Source organism: Onychostruthus taczanowskii, unplaced genomic scaffold, assembly GCF_017590055.1.
Source record: "Onychostruthus taczanowskii isolate IOZ18803 unplaced genomic scaffold, ASM1759005v1 scaffold229, whole genome shotgun sequence".
In the NCBI taxonomy this organism is placed as follows: Eukaryota; Metazoa; Chordata; class Aves; order Passeriformes; family Passeridae; genus Onychostruthus; species Onychostruthus taczanowskii.
Window position 1 is genome coordinate 128735 of NW_024499562.1, and position 19694 is coordinate 148428.

General features: G+C 43.1%; 1 protein-coding gene across 1 annotated transcript in view; it reads left to right on the top strand.

Annotated features, from left to right (window-relative positions):
* The window catches only part of LOC121336283 (metalloprotease TIKI1-like), a gene marked incomplete at its 3' end in the record, with an annotated part of 122324 nt that overhangs the window by 23734 nt on the left and 78896 nt on the right, over positions 1 to 19694 (top strand). Inside the window, exon 6 of the mRNA XM_041405284.1 lies at positions 15722 to 15790. Coding sequence (XP_041261218.1) covers positions 15722 to 15790 — 69 coding nt within the window. The remainder of the gene's footprint in view (positions 1 to 15721; positions 15791 to 19694) is intronic.

Below are 19694 nucleotides of genomic sequence, written 5' to 3' on the forward strand. Positions count from 1 at the left end.
TTTTTGCTACCAGGTACAACAACTTGGAAACTGGTCTATTTTAACACTTACTGTGGAGGTAACACTCATGAGACAGTAAAACCTACCACATGACTTCTGTAGGAGTCTGCAGAAGTGGCATAAGATGGAAGGACCTGGAGGGGATAATACTGCAGGCATGCACTGTCATGGGGTTTGTCAAGATGAGAGCACCACACAGTACACACATGGCTTTGGTGCTTTCATCTCCTCCTCTGACATCCTAGGTGTGTATGGAAACCACTGGAACTAAGAGATCTCTTATTTAAGTCCCTGTCCACTCTGGTCCCAGGTGCCTTCACTTCCTCATGTACTTTCTGTGATCTCTGTGGGTACATTGTCACAGCCAGGACTCGGAGAACTTGTCCCAGGCGCTTTGTAGTGAAGGTGCAGCTACACTCAGGGCTGAGACACATCATCATCCTGGCAGCTGGGGCACCTCTAAACAGAAATTACTAAGCAGGAATTGCACATAAGGGACCAAGTGTTGGAGGCCTGGCTGCACAACACCATGCATTGATTGTGTTTTCTAAGGAAGGAATTTGAGTACTTTAACTTGTTGTCTGGAACAAGTCTATGATGAACAGGTGCTTTCTGATGATCAGTAAGTGTTCAAATACTATGAAGAAATTCAGGAAAAAGACATCAGATGACTTAGTCCTTGATGAAAGTTCTCTGTAATGTTGAATTTCATGGTAGCATGAATGGCTGTTCAGGGCCAGAGACTACCATAACTTCTGTCAGTGGTGGCCTTTGGTTATGCCTGGTTGTGTCACGAAGGGCAGATTTGTCTTAGATATCTGTCTAAAATCAATATACTGCATGTTTGAAGGAGACAGCACAAGACACATCACTTCTCTGAGTAACACATTGGCCATCACAGGGAGGACCACTGCTGTCTGCTTTCAAGCCTTTCGAGTCAGGCAGGGCAAGGGTTGAATTTACATTGTCTGGTTCTGCTGTGGGAGTGTTGTGGATGGGGGGAAGGCCATCAGCCTAGCACTTGGATACTGCAAGTGGTGTAGGACACTTGCTCTTTGGGGCTCCTGAGGCAGTCAGCTGTAGCTAGTATCACAGGTGCCTGCCACAGACAAATAGTTTTGATGAGGTTTTTTTCTGTCTTTAGAAGTTTTTTTGTTGCAGGAGTTGTTTGCTCCCATGTAGGTAAATAGGTAACAGGAAAAAGCCCAGAATTCTTGGTGACAACCCGTTTTCATAGAGGAGGCTCTGATAAGAGTTGTGATCATGAAGAAAAATGTGAAAACTTGATTCATCAAGTGCTCAAAAAACATAGAAAACAAATTCCACCTGTATTTATTTTCTATTTGATATTTTCATATCCACTCCATGATTTCTGAGGATCCAGAATGATGGCACAGATGTTTTTGGTGCTAAGCTAAAGACTTCAGCGCTGCTAAGCTGGTGGTTTGTCACACCCCAGCTACAGCCCTGACTGTAGTAACTGGCCCACAGACATGCTGCTCAACAGGCTGGCTGAACCTCCCCACTGAAAGAATAAGCCAGCTAAGCAGCTGTAGCTTTGATTTCAAACACAGTTCTCACTATTGGCTGATAGTCGAAAGTGCCTTTTGAACAGATAAAACAGTTTCATGTGCTTAAGCAATGGCTTTAGGGATATTCCTTTCTTAGAAGCAACACCTACAATGCAGCCAACAGCAAAATCCCACCATCCTCGCTGAGAGTCCCCCTTTGGTTTTCTCTAGAGACTGCTGCACTGGCTGACCAAAAGTAAAATGCATAAATTTTAACATTTATTTACAGCGGATGGAGGAGTTTCTGACTTTTTTGCAACATCTGTGAATGATCAGGATTCTGTCTGATTGCTGGATAGCTAGCAAATCCAAGTTGAAACATCTGTGCATGAGATATGCATCATTGCTGATCCATCTGCAAAACACATCAGATTCAGTTGATTGATTTGACCTTGATGGGATTAGATAACCAAGCAGTAGGAAAAGAGAAACTAGATGGCACAGTGAGAGTTGTTCCCCCTGCCCCTCCTTCTTTTCAACTCTATATAGTTCCACTCTTTATGTTTTTGCAGTTGTTTTTCTTATGTGGTGCAATTATTGTGTTGAATATGTATAAGGGAATGAAAGCCCACGTCTCAAAAATGTGGGAACACATCTGTCCTTGGCAAAAATTACTTTATCTGTGATGGCCATCACCAAACCCATAAATGAATGTCATCAAATCTTCCAGAAACTGCATTGGGATCTCAGTGGTAATATGGAGGGTAGCATTCAGATTCTGCTATAGGGATTTTAACATTTTTGTGTGTCTTCTCTTTTAATTTTTAAATCAGGTTGATACCAATGCAGTCGTGGCACTGGAGATTGTTATTTAAAGCTGAAGTCTTATTTCCCATCTTCCTAATCCCCAACTGCATTTACTGGTTACCACCACTCCTCATTGCTTCATACTGCCCACTTCCTATAGCACATGCACATGCAGTAATTGCCCTTCTGTTCTGTTCTTTATTGCCTTCTGGAAGTGCAGACATGCATGATGATGATTAAGAAGACTCTCATTTTTAGTTTTTTAATGTGGTGTGCAAGGGGATGTGACTGGTTTATGACTGTGCATCTGTTGCAGCAAATACAGTATCCCTCAGTGCTGCAAAATCAGCCTATACCTGGGGCTTGTATTTCCCTTCCAGCAATTAATGGATTCAGCAATTATCACTTGAGTAGCAGGTCTCCAAACAGTGCCTGAGAGCAGAAATTGAAAATCTGTCTCACTTAACCCTACCTTGCATCATCATGGGAAGTGACAGCAGCATGTAGCTGTGAGGTTTTCAGGCAGATATGACCACCCAGACATGATACAGGCAGCAGGTACAAAGTCAGAAAGTGACACCTTTTTATAGACATCTTTCTGATTCTAACTGCTGTTGATGTGCCACATCTGGATAGCCAGCAACCAAATCCTCTGCTGAGACCATGTCATGCTCTAGTTTTTTTTTATGCTGCTCTGAGAGCAGTGAGTGTAGAGAGTCTCTGTGCAGGCAGAACTGGTAAAACCCTATTTCTGAGACAGGGAGAGATGAAGGCTCGCTTTAGCAGCCTTGTGGGACTCTGTGACTATTATAGCTGACAGAGAGGATCTGCCACACAGTTTAAAATCACAGCCATCAGCCAGCCTGTTAAATGATCTTCCCTCTGCCATTCAATGGTAGCTTGTTAGCACAGTAGTTCAAACTTCCCAGTAAGACTGTGATGCCTGGGTAAGTGCTTTGCAGACTGTATTTTATTCCTGGTAGGAGCAGAGCAGTCACTGAGCAGCTGGCTGGCCTAGCAGATGAATCCCCTCTTCTGTAAGCATTCCCTGTGTGAGATTACAGATGTCGACATGAGAAAGGAGATCTTCTCCTTGAAGGCTGTGGTTGAGGTGTTATGCATGAGCTGTTTTATTTGTACCATGCCATCTGGAAGAAAGGCCTTTTTGCATCAAAAGGAACTAGCAGAAAATCACAACTGGAGAGAAAACCGTGGATCTCATAACTATGTATAAATACCTGAAAAAGTGTGCAAATACTTTTCAGCTACTCTCTTTTTAGTGATGCTGGGTAATGGGACCAGAGGAAATGGACACAAATTGAAACACAAGAGGTTTTCTCTGAACACCAGGAAACATTTTTTTTACTGTAAGGGTGACCAAGCAATGATGCAGATTGGCCAGAGAGGTGGTAAATCTCTGTCCTTGGAGATATTCAAAAGTCAACTGGACTCAGTCCTGGGCAACTGGCTCTAAGTGGCTTTGCTGGACTTTGGGAGTGATTCTGTGACAGTGGACTCAGGACCACTGGCATCTCTTCAGATCAGTCTAATATGAGCATGGTCTTCACCCAGATAATGGGAGTCCACCAGCTCAGTGGCACATGGCAGTGAAATGCCTTGGCCATGATCATCTGTGAGTAGCAGTGCTTCCTCTTGTGCAGCTTCTCTCTGTTGCAGACACAGAAGCACATTAAAAAGGACCCACATTTCACAACCATGGGAAAATGAGGCCCTGGAAAGTTGATATGGGGTCATTTAGGTATAAAACAGATCCAGAAGCCAACACACTAGGCAATACCAGTTAGTGTGTGAGGTGGCTACGCAATATTGTCCTAGGGAATAAAAGAAGCAATGCATTCCAGCCTTTTCTCCTAGAAAAACTCTGCGACATTCCCTTTTGCTTCTGTCCTTTATGCCGGGGGCAATTTAACTGGTAAGAGACAAAACTGAGATTGCTGCAAGTGTGCCCTGCTCAGATCTAATAAATAACATAAAAGTAGAAGAGGAACAGAACTGGAAATGTCTCTGAATAATCAGCAAATGCAAAACCTTTTACAATCTACTAAACTTGAAACACAGGCAAAGATTTGGTCAGTTTTGTTTCAGAACTAAGTAATTCTGTGGTATAAATTAAATAAAAAGCCAGCAAGAACTTTTTTTTTCCACTGTGTGGGGGAAATATGCTCCAGATGCTTCCAGTCTGTTGGTAACAAGCAGCAGTATAATGGACTGGATGGATTTTGAAATTATGCCTCTGACCATAAGAAAAAATAATGATAAAAATGTTCATCAACTATCTAGGTGGAAATAACAAATGGAATGCTGTAACCCAGACCTCAGAGATGCCTCTTGCTGTGCTTCATTTGGCAATTTTCAGAGGCAAGACCCAAAACCAGCCCTAATGTTAAGTGATCTATTCTCTCAAAGTATGGATAGATGTAGTGAAAATTTTCCTGTGACTGTCTGGTCTAAGACCTGAACCATGGTTCTGAGCATGCAGCACTGGAAATGCAGAAGAGCAACATTACTGCTGAGATAGTTTGCTCTCTGTGGAAATCAGCCTTGACTCTGAGGGCTTTTGGGATCTTTGCCACAGCAAGTTTTCTCTTGAGGAAGAGCACAGGCAGTGGGAAAAACATTGCTAAGCATTTAAAACATGAAGTTTCTGAAGCTGATACAAAAGGGAATTTTGTCTCAGAGCACCAGCTATGTGAGATATCAATGCCATTTTGCAGGGGGTTTTGCCCTTCTGATGTTATGGCTAAGTTAGTTTGGAATTCTGGTGACAGGATCAACCTAGCCTTACTATGCCATAATCAGTGGCATAGTAAGACCCTGGGACCTATGCTCTTACTGGTTCTTACTTACAAAGTACTTTTAAGATAACTGTGTTCAGAGTTAGCAGAGGTTTTATGGCTAGAAGACAAGCAAGTGTGCCCATGGATCAGTGTGGTGACTTTGAACAAAATCCCTCTTACTGCTCAGCAGATTACTGCAGCATGGATGTCCCATTTCTCCAGTGGCTTCTGTGTCTGCTGAACTCATCTGTGCTGTTCACAGTAGCAAAGGTGAAGCCACCGTTTTTTGTGAGATTGAAAACTTTTCCTTACTATAGTTATCACATATAACTATATGTTAAAGTTGCAGAGTTATAGTTATCAAATCAGCCTTTTTTTTCCTATTAAAAATGTAATTTCTTAACTCTTGGTTTTGCTTACACCAGCAGTAGGTAATGATTATGACAGTGCTGGCTGCCACAGAGGTATCAAGATGCTTGACTACAATGCTTCACTTTGGGACACTTTTCATCCTCACTCAGGATGGCTTCAGGACCCTGTCCACCACAACAGGCAGTGGACACAGCACACAACCTGGCCCCTGCATATTGCTGCCCTATGGAGTTGTGCAACCCTACCAGCCTTTGAACTAGCTTTGTTACCTCAGCACAACACTACGTGTTTATTTGACATCCATCTCATTGTCTATCAAGGACCTTTGGCCCCTGTATACTTCCAAGCAAATGTGAACACCTGGCTGTCAAACAGTACTCCTCAAATTTTCTGAAAACACAAACTGTAAAAATATGAGTCTTCTATTGGCTAGAGTGAGGTGACCAATCCCAAAAAGTTAGGCTCTTCTGACACAGCAGGCAGTTTGAAAATATGAATTCTCCCAGCATTTCCATATATGCAACAAGATCTGCCTATGGAGATGTGTGAGAACAGACAGGCAGGAAAAATTATTGTAAAAATGTTTCTGGATGCCAGACCATGTTCTGGGGTGAAAAACACTACCTTAAAATTAGACTATAAGGGGCAAACCCACACTAGATTTCCATCCCTCCACTGAAAATTTTCTTGAAGAGAATCAGAGAGAGCAATCCCATGGAAATCTGCTGGAGTCTGTCAATAAACTGACATCTTGGTAGGTGCTGGTAAGCAAAAAAGGGTGCATTAAAGCCAGAAGGATTTGAATCCCAGGCAAGGAATGACAAGTTTTCATTGTGTCTCCCAGAGTGATGGGGAGAATCCCAGAAAGTCAGGTGTAAATGATCTGGTTTCCTCCACTGGGGTCTAGCCAAGAATTTAACACCCTTGTTTGCTTAGCAGAGGTCCTGCAGTGCTTTTAGTGTCTGTAAGGGCCCCCTTACACTGCTGCTGTCTCATGCAAATGTGCTGAAAGAGCACTTCTGAGCAAGTGTCATGAATCAACACTGGCCCAGGCTCTCCAGGAAAAAAAATAGTCCGTCCTCCAATCTTTACTGGGGGTATCTCTGTAATTTATGGATGCCTGGAGGCATACTTTTTAAGGAAGTGCAAGATCCTCCTTTCGTTTAGGGTTACAGCCTGAAAGCCATTTTCAGAACTGACAAGGATGTGTCATGTGCCAGCACAGGAAGAAAGTGTCCTGGCACACTGCATCTCATCATGGTCTCCACTGTAGGCATATTAACTGGTCCTGATGAGCAGCTGGAGGGAGTGTTCTTCCAGGATGACATTTTGCACAGCCACAGAATTGTTACCACAGAGGTCTATTTTTTAAGTGATGGTAATTTTTTAAAGTGATTATCTTAGGTGGAAAGGCTGACTTGATTAAGCTTACTGTAATGAAAATCCCTTTCATATATAACTGATGCTCTGGTATCCGCTCCATTTATTCAGCCTGCAGCTAAGCCCTGTCAGCCCATAGTCACTTCAGGGGCCCCATGCCTGGGACTAGTAATTTTGCTGTGTGTGCAAGGCACTGAGCCCAAAATTAGAAGTCAAGTCTGAAGTGTCATTCTGGCAGCAGTGCCAAGCAGAATGGAGGAGCAAGAGGTTGGGGAAAGGAAATCCCTACTAGAAGAGCACCTTGAGGATGTGCTAAGTGCAAACAGGCAGAAAACTTCTCCTTTCTTAGTCAGGGCCAGGAAAGCAATCTTGTGGGTGATGCAAAAGATAAAAAGGCAATGCAAAGACTGGATGAGCAGCAGATGCAGCAAGGCTGCTGAGCTGGTGTGCAGAGTGTTCAGGGGTAAGGCAGGTAGTGAACAAAACCAAGCTCTGGCACCACAGGTTTGTGACATGCAGAAAAATTCTTGTGCCCTAGTCCCAAAATACAGAATGATTATGTTGGGCTCTTTCCTCTTTCCTCACCAGAGGAAACAAAGATTCTGCCAGAATGCATTGTATGAATTCTCATCCAGGCAAAAGGCATATACAGGCTGGAGTAGGGAACCATCCAACTCCAGCCTGCATACAGCTTTTAGAATTAGTAGTAGCCATACTAGCAGTAATGAAAACTTTGTTTCGGTTTAACAATTAATTCACTGTCAAACATTTGGAGAAAAAACACTACCTCTTCCTGCCTTAACTTCCACTTCTATCTGTTCTTCTGATTTGATAGTGACCAGGATATATTCTAAAAGACTTGGTATTCATCTGACAAAGCTTTCATAAATTTTTAGACAGGAAATGCTATTGTCTTTGATACCACTTTCCCCCCAAATTTTCATACCTTTAGGACACAGTCTCTGGATTGTTGATGTTAAAACATTTTCTTTCCACTTCAGTTGTTTGACTGCCACTCCATTTCATTGCTGCATCTGTGCAAAGACAGACTGACACATCTAGATACTGACTATTCTTGGTTTATTGTCCTATTGCTTGATAATAGAAGGAGGCACAATGAAGAAGACAGCAAAGGAAAGAAATATTCTTTAACTGGATTTAAAAATGTTAAATAGGACCAGGAAATTAGATTCCAGAAAAAAATAAGGCCTCCCTTATTTCTTGTAGTAGAACTAGTCAAAGTTGTTTCCTGTGCTGAACCTAGATGATTTTGTTTGAGCATATGGTCCTCTTGACTTCTGTGCAGAGCTGTGAGAGCTGGTTTGTAATGGCACTGGATGCTTGGTACCAGTCTGCACTCTCTCAGTGTGCAGTCTAGATCTTGCCCTGCCATTGAGCTGTGATGTCAGCAGCTATTAAGCAGGAGGACCCAAAGGCAGATGGTTCATAATATCTAACAGATATTGAGGCCTGAAGCCTTCCACAGTGGGGAGAATCTCATGAAGATGGGTAAGGGGAAAGAGAGCATCCTAGGAAATGTATGGTGCTATGCTATAGGATGAATCCATAGAAATTATAATGCCATCTTCTGATCAGAATGTCTTAATGAATCGGAAGAAAAGGAGAAGAAAACAAGGCATCCTAACTCCCTTTATCTGCCAAGAAAGAAGACTGGAGTCAATGCTGAGTGCTGCTCAAAACCCCGTCTGAACAGTATCTTGTGCAGATCCCATCTGTGAATAGGTGTGCACTTGGGCTGCATCCTGTGCAATCTGGGCTACCGGGAAAGAAGCCCTGGCCCTTTGTGTGCAGATTCAAGAAAGCAGCTGAGATGAGCTTCTGTTACTGATAAAATCTAACCCCATGGCCTGGGGAGAGCAAAGGTGTAGCAGCTGCCTTAACTGCTTCTCAGGTGTGGAGATGAAGTGACCTGAGAGATTCATAGAAGTCCTGCTTTGCATCTTGAAATTTTTAGTGAAAATACAAGATCCAAAGCAGGAGTTCTAGTGAAAATTAGTGACAGATAGGTGTCCCTATCTGTCTGAAGAAAGGCTACAGGCCTCATGAAATGTTAAAGCTAATTCTAGCAAATACCTCTGAAGCTTGAAAAATTAGGATATGCTTTAAAATAGTTGCAGATAGTCACAGTAATTAAGTAGGAGTGCTGTCCACCACCAGAAGGCAAATAAGCAGGGTGAAGTAGCTTCTGTGCATGTACCTGAATCATGGAAGAAGGGGTTGTCTTGCTAATGGTTTGGCACATATGGCTCAGTACCAGGTCTTTAATCTTCATATGGTGAGGAGATATCCTTGGGAAATAACTGTTTCCCCAGGAACTTCCCTCCTAAATGTTTTTACATGTATTCAGTATTAAACACACAGACCAGTGAGAGTTCAATTTCCTTTGATTGTTCTGGTTTGGGTTTGTTTTCTGCACAACAGAGCATTTGACCAGATTTCAGCCTCAAGTGGAGATCTGGTTCAGCTGTGGTACTGTCCATCTGCTTCAAGTTAAGCTTGCTTCCAAGAACCCTCCTGGTTTGGATGAGTATGGTCCTGCTGCTTTCATGTCCCTGGCAATTCGCTCACTTGAAAGACACCACAAAGATGAAAAAAAAATGTTTTATGTCATCATAGTGGGTGCAGAGGAGGCATGTTTGTGTAGCACATCTTTAACACAGGATTTAGGGAGTAATCCTGTGGTCACTGAAATCCTGGACAGAGCTGTCAGTGTAGAGAGTGCAAATCAGATGCAGACTGGCTAAGAAAGTTACATGGCATTTCCAGCAGAAATGTTCACGGTGCCTGATAAAGGTTTGGACAGTGTTTCAGCTCTTCAAGATCACCTGCTTGGCAAAGTGAGGTGCAACAGCTGTGACTAAAGGCAGGTATTAGTCCCCTCCTCATCCAAAAATGCTGTTTCAGCAAATAATTTCAGCATTTAGAATTGTCAAACTAGAGTAGTGCCATTTCTTGGAATAAGTAGAAAGTACATTAATTTGCTCTTTTAAATTTATCGTCTGTAATCCTGATGAAGAAGTGTAGGCATTTTCTTCAGTATTTAGTGAGGAGAAAGAAAATTCCCAATTGACAGAAAGCAAAGCAAGTGCTGACTAAAAGAAAATTACCCATGAAAGTAGACCTAGAATAAAAACTTAATTTCAGCTCTGCTACACTTGATGGGCTGACAAGAAACAAGAATCTTTACAAGTCAAGTAAAGGATAATTAATCACTGACAGGCTCATATCCAGCGATGTGGTCTTGTGAGAGAGCTCAAGGCTAATCCAGATTCGCATGAAACTTTCTCAGTAAGATGTTTCTTAATTTTCCTGGGACATTTTGCAGTCAGTGAAGCAAACTGTCTATGCAACTCTTCACAAGACCTGAGCTTTAAATGCTTTGAGGCAGGGATGGTCATTAGCTGTGCAGGGCTGCATAGCAAATAACCCAGCAGGATAAGCAGTGGCTCTTTGCCGAGCAAGGACACATTCAAGTGCTTCTCAGAAGGTAGGTCTGAAAGGGTTGGAAAATACATGGCAATTCTTTGATGCCACAAATGACTGATCTGATCTTCACCACCCCGAAGAAAAATTCCACCCCACTGAAGTCAGTATCCTGAAAAACACCAAAAATGTTTTCCCTTGTGCTGGAGCTTCACTCCCATGATGCACTCTGTGGCTCTGTTTCTGCCTCAGCAAACGCAAGCAGCATTCACAGTGTATTTATATGGTTTAAAAAAAAAACCAAAAAAACAAGGCACCTTACATACTGTTAAGACAACATTTTGTAACAAGTTACTGTTGCTGATGTATTGTCTTCAACTCTGACATGCTTGCTCATACTTTTTAGAGCAAGCTACAAAACCAGGAGAAAATAAGTCTTATGTCTTGGAAAACTCCTCTCTGCTTTGTGGAAAATCCTTAATTACAATTGCTAAAAAAAAAAAAAAAAAAAAAAAAAAAAAAAAAAAAAAAAAAAAAAAAAAAAAAGCTAATTTAATGGATAAACTGAATTCAATGCATATTTAAATGGTTTAAATTTCCTTCAGTTGTTCCAAAGCAAAGCTGTCCTGATATTTTCTAGAAGGCATCAGAAATATACCTATGTAAACTAAAGATTTTACAAATTTTGGAGCCTTCCTGAGGGTCCCAGTCTTTCCAGCTGCTTCCCAGATGGATGCTTATGTGCACAGGACTAAGGCTCACTGGAGTTTTCAGGACTGATTTCTCCTGCATCTTTCCTGCATCCCAGTGAAGGGCTTGAAAGGGAGTGCAAAGAGAAGAGGGACTGTTGCATCCCTCCTTTCCAAGGCCTAAGGAGCTGTTTTTCTGCCAGTAGGGCTGAGGGCCATATATGGGCTAGCAGTGGGGCTACAGTTCTCACACAGAGAGAGGGACTAAATCCCTATTTACTAAATTTAATAAAATTATGCATTAGTCACATTCATTTTTTCCAATCCTTTGCTTTTTTCCTTCCAACATTATGAACTACTGACTAACTCATGCTACTTCTTACTATCTTGCTAGCACTTTAGTCTCACATTATAAATAGTTTGGGTTTTGATTGCACTCTTATAAAAATACTTTCAGTCTGGGGAAAGTGGTTTGTAAACCATCATCTAATGCCTTCCAGCCTAGCTTCAAGTGATCCTCTCCTTTATTTCAAAAGTGCTGGGGCCTAGCACAATTCAGAGCTCCCTGTTATGGTCATGTACTTTCTCTTCACCTCCTTTCAATGTTGAAGAGATATATTTTTGTTCAGCTTTCTATCTCCATTCAAATTGAGATTACTACCATTAAGATGCATTTGGAGAATGCATCTCTTTTGAAGAATTCTACTCTTTCCTGTTCATTTTTGGCTTTTAGATAACTATACTTGATAATTACATGTAACCACTTCACTTTGTAATATATTCCCCATATTTCCCTTCCAGCTGACCTAATACATTCATACAGTAACATACTACAAAGTTCACTAACCCTTTTTTATCTGGAGGCATAATTGGGACTCTGTGTTCATGAATCTCTGAAGTCCACATCAATCCTTCTAAGCAAACTTCCTTTCAAATGCAGATAGAGTACTTTTTCTCAACTCAGTGAAAAAAAGCTCCTTTGCTCCTTCATTATGTGCTTTATGATATGTTTCATAATTTTAAATGGTGAGAAATGCTCATGCTTAAATTTCATGGTCTTTAAAATCAGTTTTGAATTCATGTTCAACAGTGGGTGAATCGGAGTTGACCTGCCTGTTAAAGGACTATGAATATAATTCTGTCCTGAACTCTGTGCAAACCTCTTTTGTGGCAGCTTCTTTCACTCAAGGTTTACTGTGTTTGCCTGTATGGGGTGGCTTTCTTTCCCACTGCAAGTTAATGTTAGGTAACAAAGAATCTGGAGGTCTCTCAGGCATGTGTGTCACATGTACACATGGATGCATGCCATCCCAATTAGCACATGCCAGAGTTTTGGACTGTGATGCTCTGCAGACCTGCCACCAGTAACAAGTAACACCCACTCGAGGAGACTTGTACCTCTGACAGCCTCTCAGCCATTTCCACATAAAAGCTCCTATGGTCCAGGAAACTAACTGAAGTTAAGCATCAGCTGATGTACCAAAAAAAAAAAAAAAAAAAAAAAAAAAAAAAAAAAAAAATTTTGTTTTTCCACAGAGCCCAGGTGACCTCCTGGCCCCACCTGTAGAAATTCCTAAACCTTGGGATGTGAATGTGAGCAACTGCTTGTGCATGACAGCTGCTCAAACTGCGCTGCTGTAGCAGACACAGCTCCTTCAATCACCTTGAATTAAGTACCAGCTAGTGACAACTCAGGACACAGACTCTCTGTGGTCTAAGGCCCTGATCCAGAAAATCATTTAAGTGCGTGCTTGTTTATCCTTTCTGTACAATGTTCATAAGCACATGCATAGATATAAGGACATTTTGAAGTCCTATTGAAATAATTTTGTGAGAGACTGGGATAAGCAAATCCTGGCCATGCTATAGAGAGAAATTTGTTAAATAAAAATGTTGTGTTTATCTCTTAGATTTCTGCTAATAGAACTAGGGTGTGGCTTTCTACTGAAATGTTGCAGTGCAAGTAAAAATTACTTTGGAAGTCTCTTTAAGACACTGCCTTTGTCTTTTTTCGTTCCCTATTTTTCATTAGCAGTTCACCACAAATAATGCATTTCCCACCAATTCAAAAATAAGGCCAAGCAGCATGTTAATCTGCATTGCCTGTAATTGCCATGTGGTGTACTTCAGAAAACAATGTTACATATTTTGCTACTTTAAAACAAAAAGCAAACCAAATGGTCACACAGAAGATACCTAATCAGTCTGCCAGCACATCTCTCTGCCATGAAAAATTTATTCTCTCTAGATTGATCAGGGTCTTGTATGAGTATGAATGCTATCTGGCTTTCAAGCCCAGACATACATATGACCAAGTGTATGGCTAAGAGTGATGTTCAGCAAAGTTGCTTGACTATCTGTGACTGGTGGGAAAACTCGCTATTTGGTGCTCCAGTGTTGAATCAGGGTTATATTTGGGGGGCAGATGAAGAAAGAGGTACCACCTGCACTTCTTATTCTGATTGTTACAGGAGTATTTGAATGGCTGGTAAAATGCTAGTAGTATTTTTCCCTGCTGAAAAAAAAAAAAAAAAGAATAAATTAAAATATCCTTGGCCATATAATGCTCTTTGCTCTAAATGGTTGGTGTGACCTAACAAAAGAAGATGCACTTCATGTATTACTCTAGAATAATTTGCCTCATCAAAATCCAGAAGATTCATATATACAGTAATGCATATAAGAGAAGGCAAAACAATTAAGGGTTTTGGCTCTGCCTACTTTCTTCTGGAGGCACTTAATTTGCACCAAAAAAAAAAAAAAAACCCAGACAAAAGTAAAGGATGGCATCTTTTCTTTCTTTGAGCTGATGTGAAATTTGCATTCGACTCTAAACCTGAATTTAACCTTGGGTCTGGATCTCAGGAGTAGAAAAAGATGTTTAGAAGTAAGAATATAGGAAAGCTAAAGATACAGTAACTATCTGAGTCTGCAAACAGCCAGAAATGCTTTCATGTATTGCTTTTTGCATTGTATTTTCATATACACAGCTTTGGAAGGAATGGTCCGCATTAATAAAGAAATTATAGTGGTCTTTTAAGACCATCTTTGTTCACTCTGTGTACTAAGCCTCAGGGTTGGTCAGGACCACCAGCAATTTAAAAAAAAAAAAAACAATCCAAATCAGAAGAAAGCCCCTCAGGACAGTGAGCATAATGGTCATTACTAAGAAATTGTAACAATGCTATTACTGGATAGTAAAATTGACTAATATATTAATATAATATATATTGCTAATATAATAGTATATATTACTAATATAATTATACTATATTAATGTATTATGTATAACTAATATAATTATATATAATCATACTGACAAAAGATGGAAAAATTCATCATAGAGAATGAGCTGCAAAAAAGCAACACCTTATTCTTCTACTTAAACAAAAAGATACTGCTTTGTAGAGTGACATGCCTTTAACCTTTCATTTGACCTCTACTGTGTTTTTATTTAAGGCTTCAATAGATTTTGTCTTTGTGGTTGGGAAGTATTTAATTAAAACAAGTAGGAATGAGCAACAAGGGTTGTTCCATACAATAATGCCGCACACCTTAGTGAGCCACAAATTGTTAGCATTTTAACTTTGAAGATTTACCCAGTTTAAGCTTTAAAAATGCTAACAGTTTTGCTATATATTAATTATTTATGCATGCCATGATGAAATTATTAGGAGGAAACTATTGAATATTTTGAGAGCTATAAAAGCTCATTCTTTTAATTAGCACTGGATTAATCTCAATATTTTTAAGACTGTATTAGCAGCAAGGTGTACTTTTGTGAAGATTTAAACACGAGCCTCCTCGGCAGGGACAGCTGAATTTCACTATTAGAGACTGATACATTCTTCGACATTTTTTTCTTCATGTAAGGATCACAGAGCACGGTACTAATAACGCCCAGGGCGCATGTTCGATCCCTGTATAGGCCATTCCCTGAAAAGTTGGGCTCAACAGTCCCTGGGGGTCCTTCCAACTCAGACTATTCTGGTGATGCTGTGAACACGGTTTACGCAAAGCACACTGGACGCACAACTTTGGAACGGCCGCCCATGAAACAAGAATGAGTCAAAATAATTCAAGCCAAGGGACAATATAAAAGCTTGTGAAGAATCACAATATTCCATTTTATATTCTCTTAAGGAGAGCAGTAGGAAGGGCAGAGACACAGGCGGGCAGAGACACAGGCGGGCTGGCCCAGGGCGGACAGAGCCGGGGTGCTGCGCTCCCTGCGGGCCCGGGCGCGGCGGGTTCGGCGAGGGCAGCGGGACGGGGCGCGGCCGCCCCAGCCCCTCGGGGCCAGGAGAGGTCCCAGCGTGGCACTGCCCGGCCGGAGGCTCCGGGACCCCCCCGGTGCCGCCCCACCGCCCGCCTCCGCCGCCACGGGCCCCGCGCCCTCCCCTTCCTCCCCCCGCCCCGCAGGGACCTTTTAAGAGGAGGGGGGCAGAGGCTGGAGGGCTTGGCCGGGGGATGGGGCTGCTCCTGCGGGAGCTGTCGGATTGAATCGGACGGCCAGAACAAAAACCTAACAGGGAGAGCAGGGAAAAAAAAAAAAAAAAAAAAAAAAAGAAAGTAAAACGGGAGGTGCGGAAGCACGGAAAGGTGGGGGGACAAAACAGAAACCGCAGGGGGACGCGGTGCGCAGGCTGCGCGCAGCGCGGCGATGGTGCGCCCCGGCGGGCTGTGCCGCCTGCTGCTGCTGCTACTGCTGCTGCTGCTGCAGGGCTCCCTCCTCCTGCTGGCCACAGCCCTGCACGGCCGCGCCGCCGCCTGCCCGCTCCGCAGAAAGGTAAGCGCCGCCCGTGGTGCCCTCCTGCCCCGGGGTGCCCTCCTGCCCGGGGTGCCCTCCTGCCCCGGGGTGCCCTCCTGCCCCGGAGTGCCCTCCTGCCCGGGGCGCGCTGCTGCCCCGCCCCGCCCCGGCAGCGCGGGGGACGCGGTCAGGTCCCTTCGGGGTGCGGTGGCGGGAGGGCGCGGCGTGCGGGGCCGCCCCGGCCGCGGCTGAGTCCCTTCTGTCAGGCGGGCGCGGTGCGCCGAGCTCGGGCGGCAAGCGCTCGGCAGCGGCACCGCGGCTTCCCGGGACGGAGAGGCAGGGTGCCGGGAGCGTGCATGGGGGAGGAGGACCCTGGGGTGAGGCCCAGCAGGATCTTTTGCCTGCGGTGAGTAGGACGAGCTGCGCTGCCCGCCAAACTATAGACTGGCCGGGAGTGACTTGCTCATGCCATCCCGCGCAGGGTTGCCGCCTAGTCCCACTTGAGAACGCCGAGCGTGCTGGAACAGGTTCGGACCAGGAAATGGCCGTTTGGTGTGAAAACGCGGGTTACACGTTATGTTAGGTTTTGCTCGTCTCCTAAACTTAGCAGCTTGACTGCAGTAGCTGGGAGCAGCATGCACTGGCTTAGCTCCGGTGGGTGGTTAGGACAGCAGCCGATCCCTGCTGCAAGTTAGGGGTGATGGTACAGCCACTGTGAAGCTTGTGTAGACCGTGTTTGCCATTTTCACAAAGGATCAGAAAAAAGTCGTTCCAGTTGAAGCTTGACTCTTCTGAGACAAAAGTACCAAAAATCATGTAGGAAAAGCCTTCTTGAACTAACTTTGTGTTAACAGGCCATCTGTGCTGTCTGTTGGCATCTACTTGGACCTGACGTGCTTCTGTGATATGTGTACCGTCACTTCAGCTTCCCTCCCAGGTTAATTCCACTCTTAAGGAAACTGGAAGCCCTTAGAAGTAAATGCAGACCTGCTGCACCGGGGAGGTGCCAAAGCCACAGCAGGCTCACTGCAGGGTAGGTGTGAGAAAGTTTTGCAACTGAAGAAGGTCTGCTCTGTGACTTCACTCCGCTCTCTCACCTGCTCATGCACCTACATGTAGCCCTTGTTCTTGGGGGCCTTCCTGCCTCTGTGAGCATGCTGGTTCCCCAGAATATCTTCTCCTAGGATTTAGGGCATTATGGAATCAGCTACATGCCAAGCTACATGTGCTTCGCTAGAGGTGTCTGTCTGAGCTTGAGTTAAACAGAGCCTAGCCCTACTTTGTGGGATGGTGTCGTTACAATTTGCTGGGAACTAGTTTGTCAACTGGATTTGTAGGTGGCCAGCTGTGACACTGCCATAAAGCCAGGTCAAGCCTTTGGAGTGGGTACCCCCTTCTCCTTGAGGGCATGAGGTGCAAAAGATGTGGGCTGGTATGAAACTACTGCAAGGAGCTAGTGAGAGCAAGTACAAAGAGGACAGCTCCTGAGCAGAAGTCATACTTGTGGAAATGGATAACTTCACAGGTTGGGTGGGACATGCAGGAAGAGTTTTTTCAGAAACAATTGACTGGACTTCTGCCAGTTGCTAGCAGGACTGGAGGTGAAATGTCTTAATGGTAGGTAATTATCTGCTGATTACGCTGTCATTAAAATGTGAGACCACCTGTAGTTCTGGAATAGGCAGGCCGTTTCTGAGGGTCATTAGGACAATGGTAATAACCCCACTGTCTAGGAATGGCAGTGTCTGCCTTATTTACAAAACTGTTGAGTCTATCCTTATGAATATTTACATGAACTTCTTAGGGAAAATATACTGTCTTGTTCCTGCATCACCACAGATGGGTTTTAATTTACTTTAGTTCTTTATAGGATTCCTTTTCATACCTCTCTTAGACAGGTCTAACTTTCTTTTTGTTAGGTTGCCTCAGTCTCTGCCATGAAAGAAGCATGTGCATTGTTGCCTGAAAAGCTGCTATTTCAAGGAATGAACCTACAGTATTTCAGGAGGCTTTCTCATCATGACTCAAAATTATAGTTAAAGCTACAACCAATAATGTGCCTTATCATTCTCAAGGAAAAAAAAAGACATTGAAAACAATTATTTTAAAATAAAGTATGCGGGAATCCTTTTGGGTTGTATTCCAGATACTATGTAATGTGGTCTGGTACTGTTTTCTTTTTGCTTAACATTGGAGTGCACTGGAAAAATCAAAGCCAGAAATCAGGGATTAATTGTGGAATGCTTGTAGTTGTAGTTGGTTAGTATTTTATGATGTGTTGTTCCTGATAGAGGGCCAATTAATTTATGTGGCTGCTTTTCCCCATATATGCCCTTCAGCAGAGCAAGTCAAATGTCTTGTTCTTAACCTGTGGCTTTTTAGTTAAAAACTTCATTTTTCATTTCTGGCACTTTGGATGTGTTCTTTTAGTAGCTGTAGCCAGGTGTTTATTCCCCAAGTGAGTTCTACTTTCAGTCTTAAGCTGAGTTTGAGCGTGTCAGTAATGCAGGTGGGCAAAAGCTCAAGTACCATTAAAAACGTGGCTAACATTCTTGTGTGCATTACCATAGTTGCATGGGCATGTAGCGTGTTGAGTAAAATCTTTGCCCCGATTAGGTATAAAGGAACATGACAAGATAGGATGCCAGGATAGATAAGAGAGAGGGAGAAGGCCATAATAGGTAGGGTTATAGGGCTGCCTGCCTGGGTGAAATATTGCATGCCATATGCTTTGGCTTCTGTAGCTAGCAAGAAAAATAAGGCACAAGAATATTGTAGATTGAGAAACAGTGCAGTTCTGGGCTGAGGTTTGGAAGGTGTGGTTGTGAGGTCAAGTGGTGAATATTAGGGGTCCTGAAAGACAATGAAGCCACAGAGGGCATCTGCCTGCACAGTGAGGTATAAAATGCATAGTCTACATAGATGAGATAGAAGATGGAAGGAAGCAGAACTTGTGTAGAAGGAAGCAGACTAAGTCTAGGTTGTCCATGTCTGAAGTTCTCGTCCAGTTCTTCAGTCTCTAGACTGTCTTCCTTTCCCTCTGAGCCTTCATTCCCTGCATCGCCACAGCCTTCTGTTTATACTTATACTTTTGTGGTTAGTTTTTTATACTCTCATGCTCTTCTAGACATTTGGAGTGCTGTCACTAGATAAATTCTTTTCTCCTCTTGGTGTTTTTCTGAATTGTTTTCTGGATGTTTGCCAATTTTATTCTTGTTAGTATGTCATTCAGCCCAATTTTAAATAGATTCTGTTGGGAAAAAAAAAAAAAAAAAAAGGACACTTTCTCTGATTGTCTTTGGCATTTCTCTTCCAGAAAAATCATTGCTGCCTCACTTGAAGCTATGTATGATGTCTGACAAACACAGTAGTGTTTGTGTATTTGAAGACTACAGGCTGCATCCTATAATGGATCTCTAAATAGTGCTGGAAAAGCAAGCTGTTGGTGCTAGTTAAAACAAACAAAATCTGAGGCTTGGGGTTTTTTAATAAAAAAGAAGGAACCTCAGCTCCCAAGAAGTACCCTTGATGTGCACCATGCTTTCACAGAATTTTTGCAGTGGCTGACACTGTTGTCCTGTCACGCTGGGGAAGTGTTGTCCATCCCTGTGCATCCCCATTGCACCTCAGTGGACGGTGGAGTTTGTCCTGTGTGCAGCCTTAGCTGAGAAGGAGGCTGTCCAAGTCTTGTGGTAGGGAGTGGATCCCACAAGTCCCAGTGCATTCTCTGTGACAGTGTCAGCTTTTTCACCTGGGGAGGTGAAGGCATCATGCTGTAGTGCTGAGCATTCAGAAATACCCTGATCTGGTGATTCCTTGGACCTTTGTGTGGCAGCAAGTTGGGAGACCTGTGTTGTCTTGTGAGACTTTCCCCTTGCTCAGGGTTTTTCCTGTGATGAGTAATGCATTGACTACCACCTGTAAGTTGTAGAGTGGAGACAGA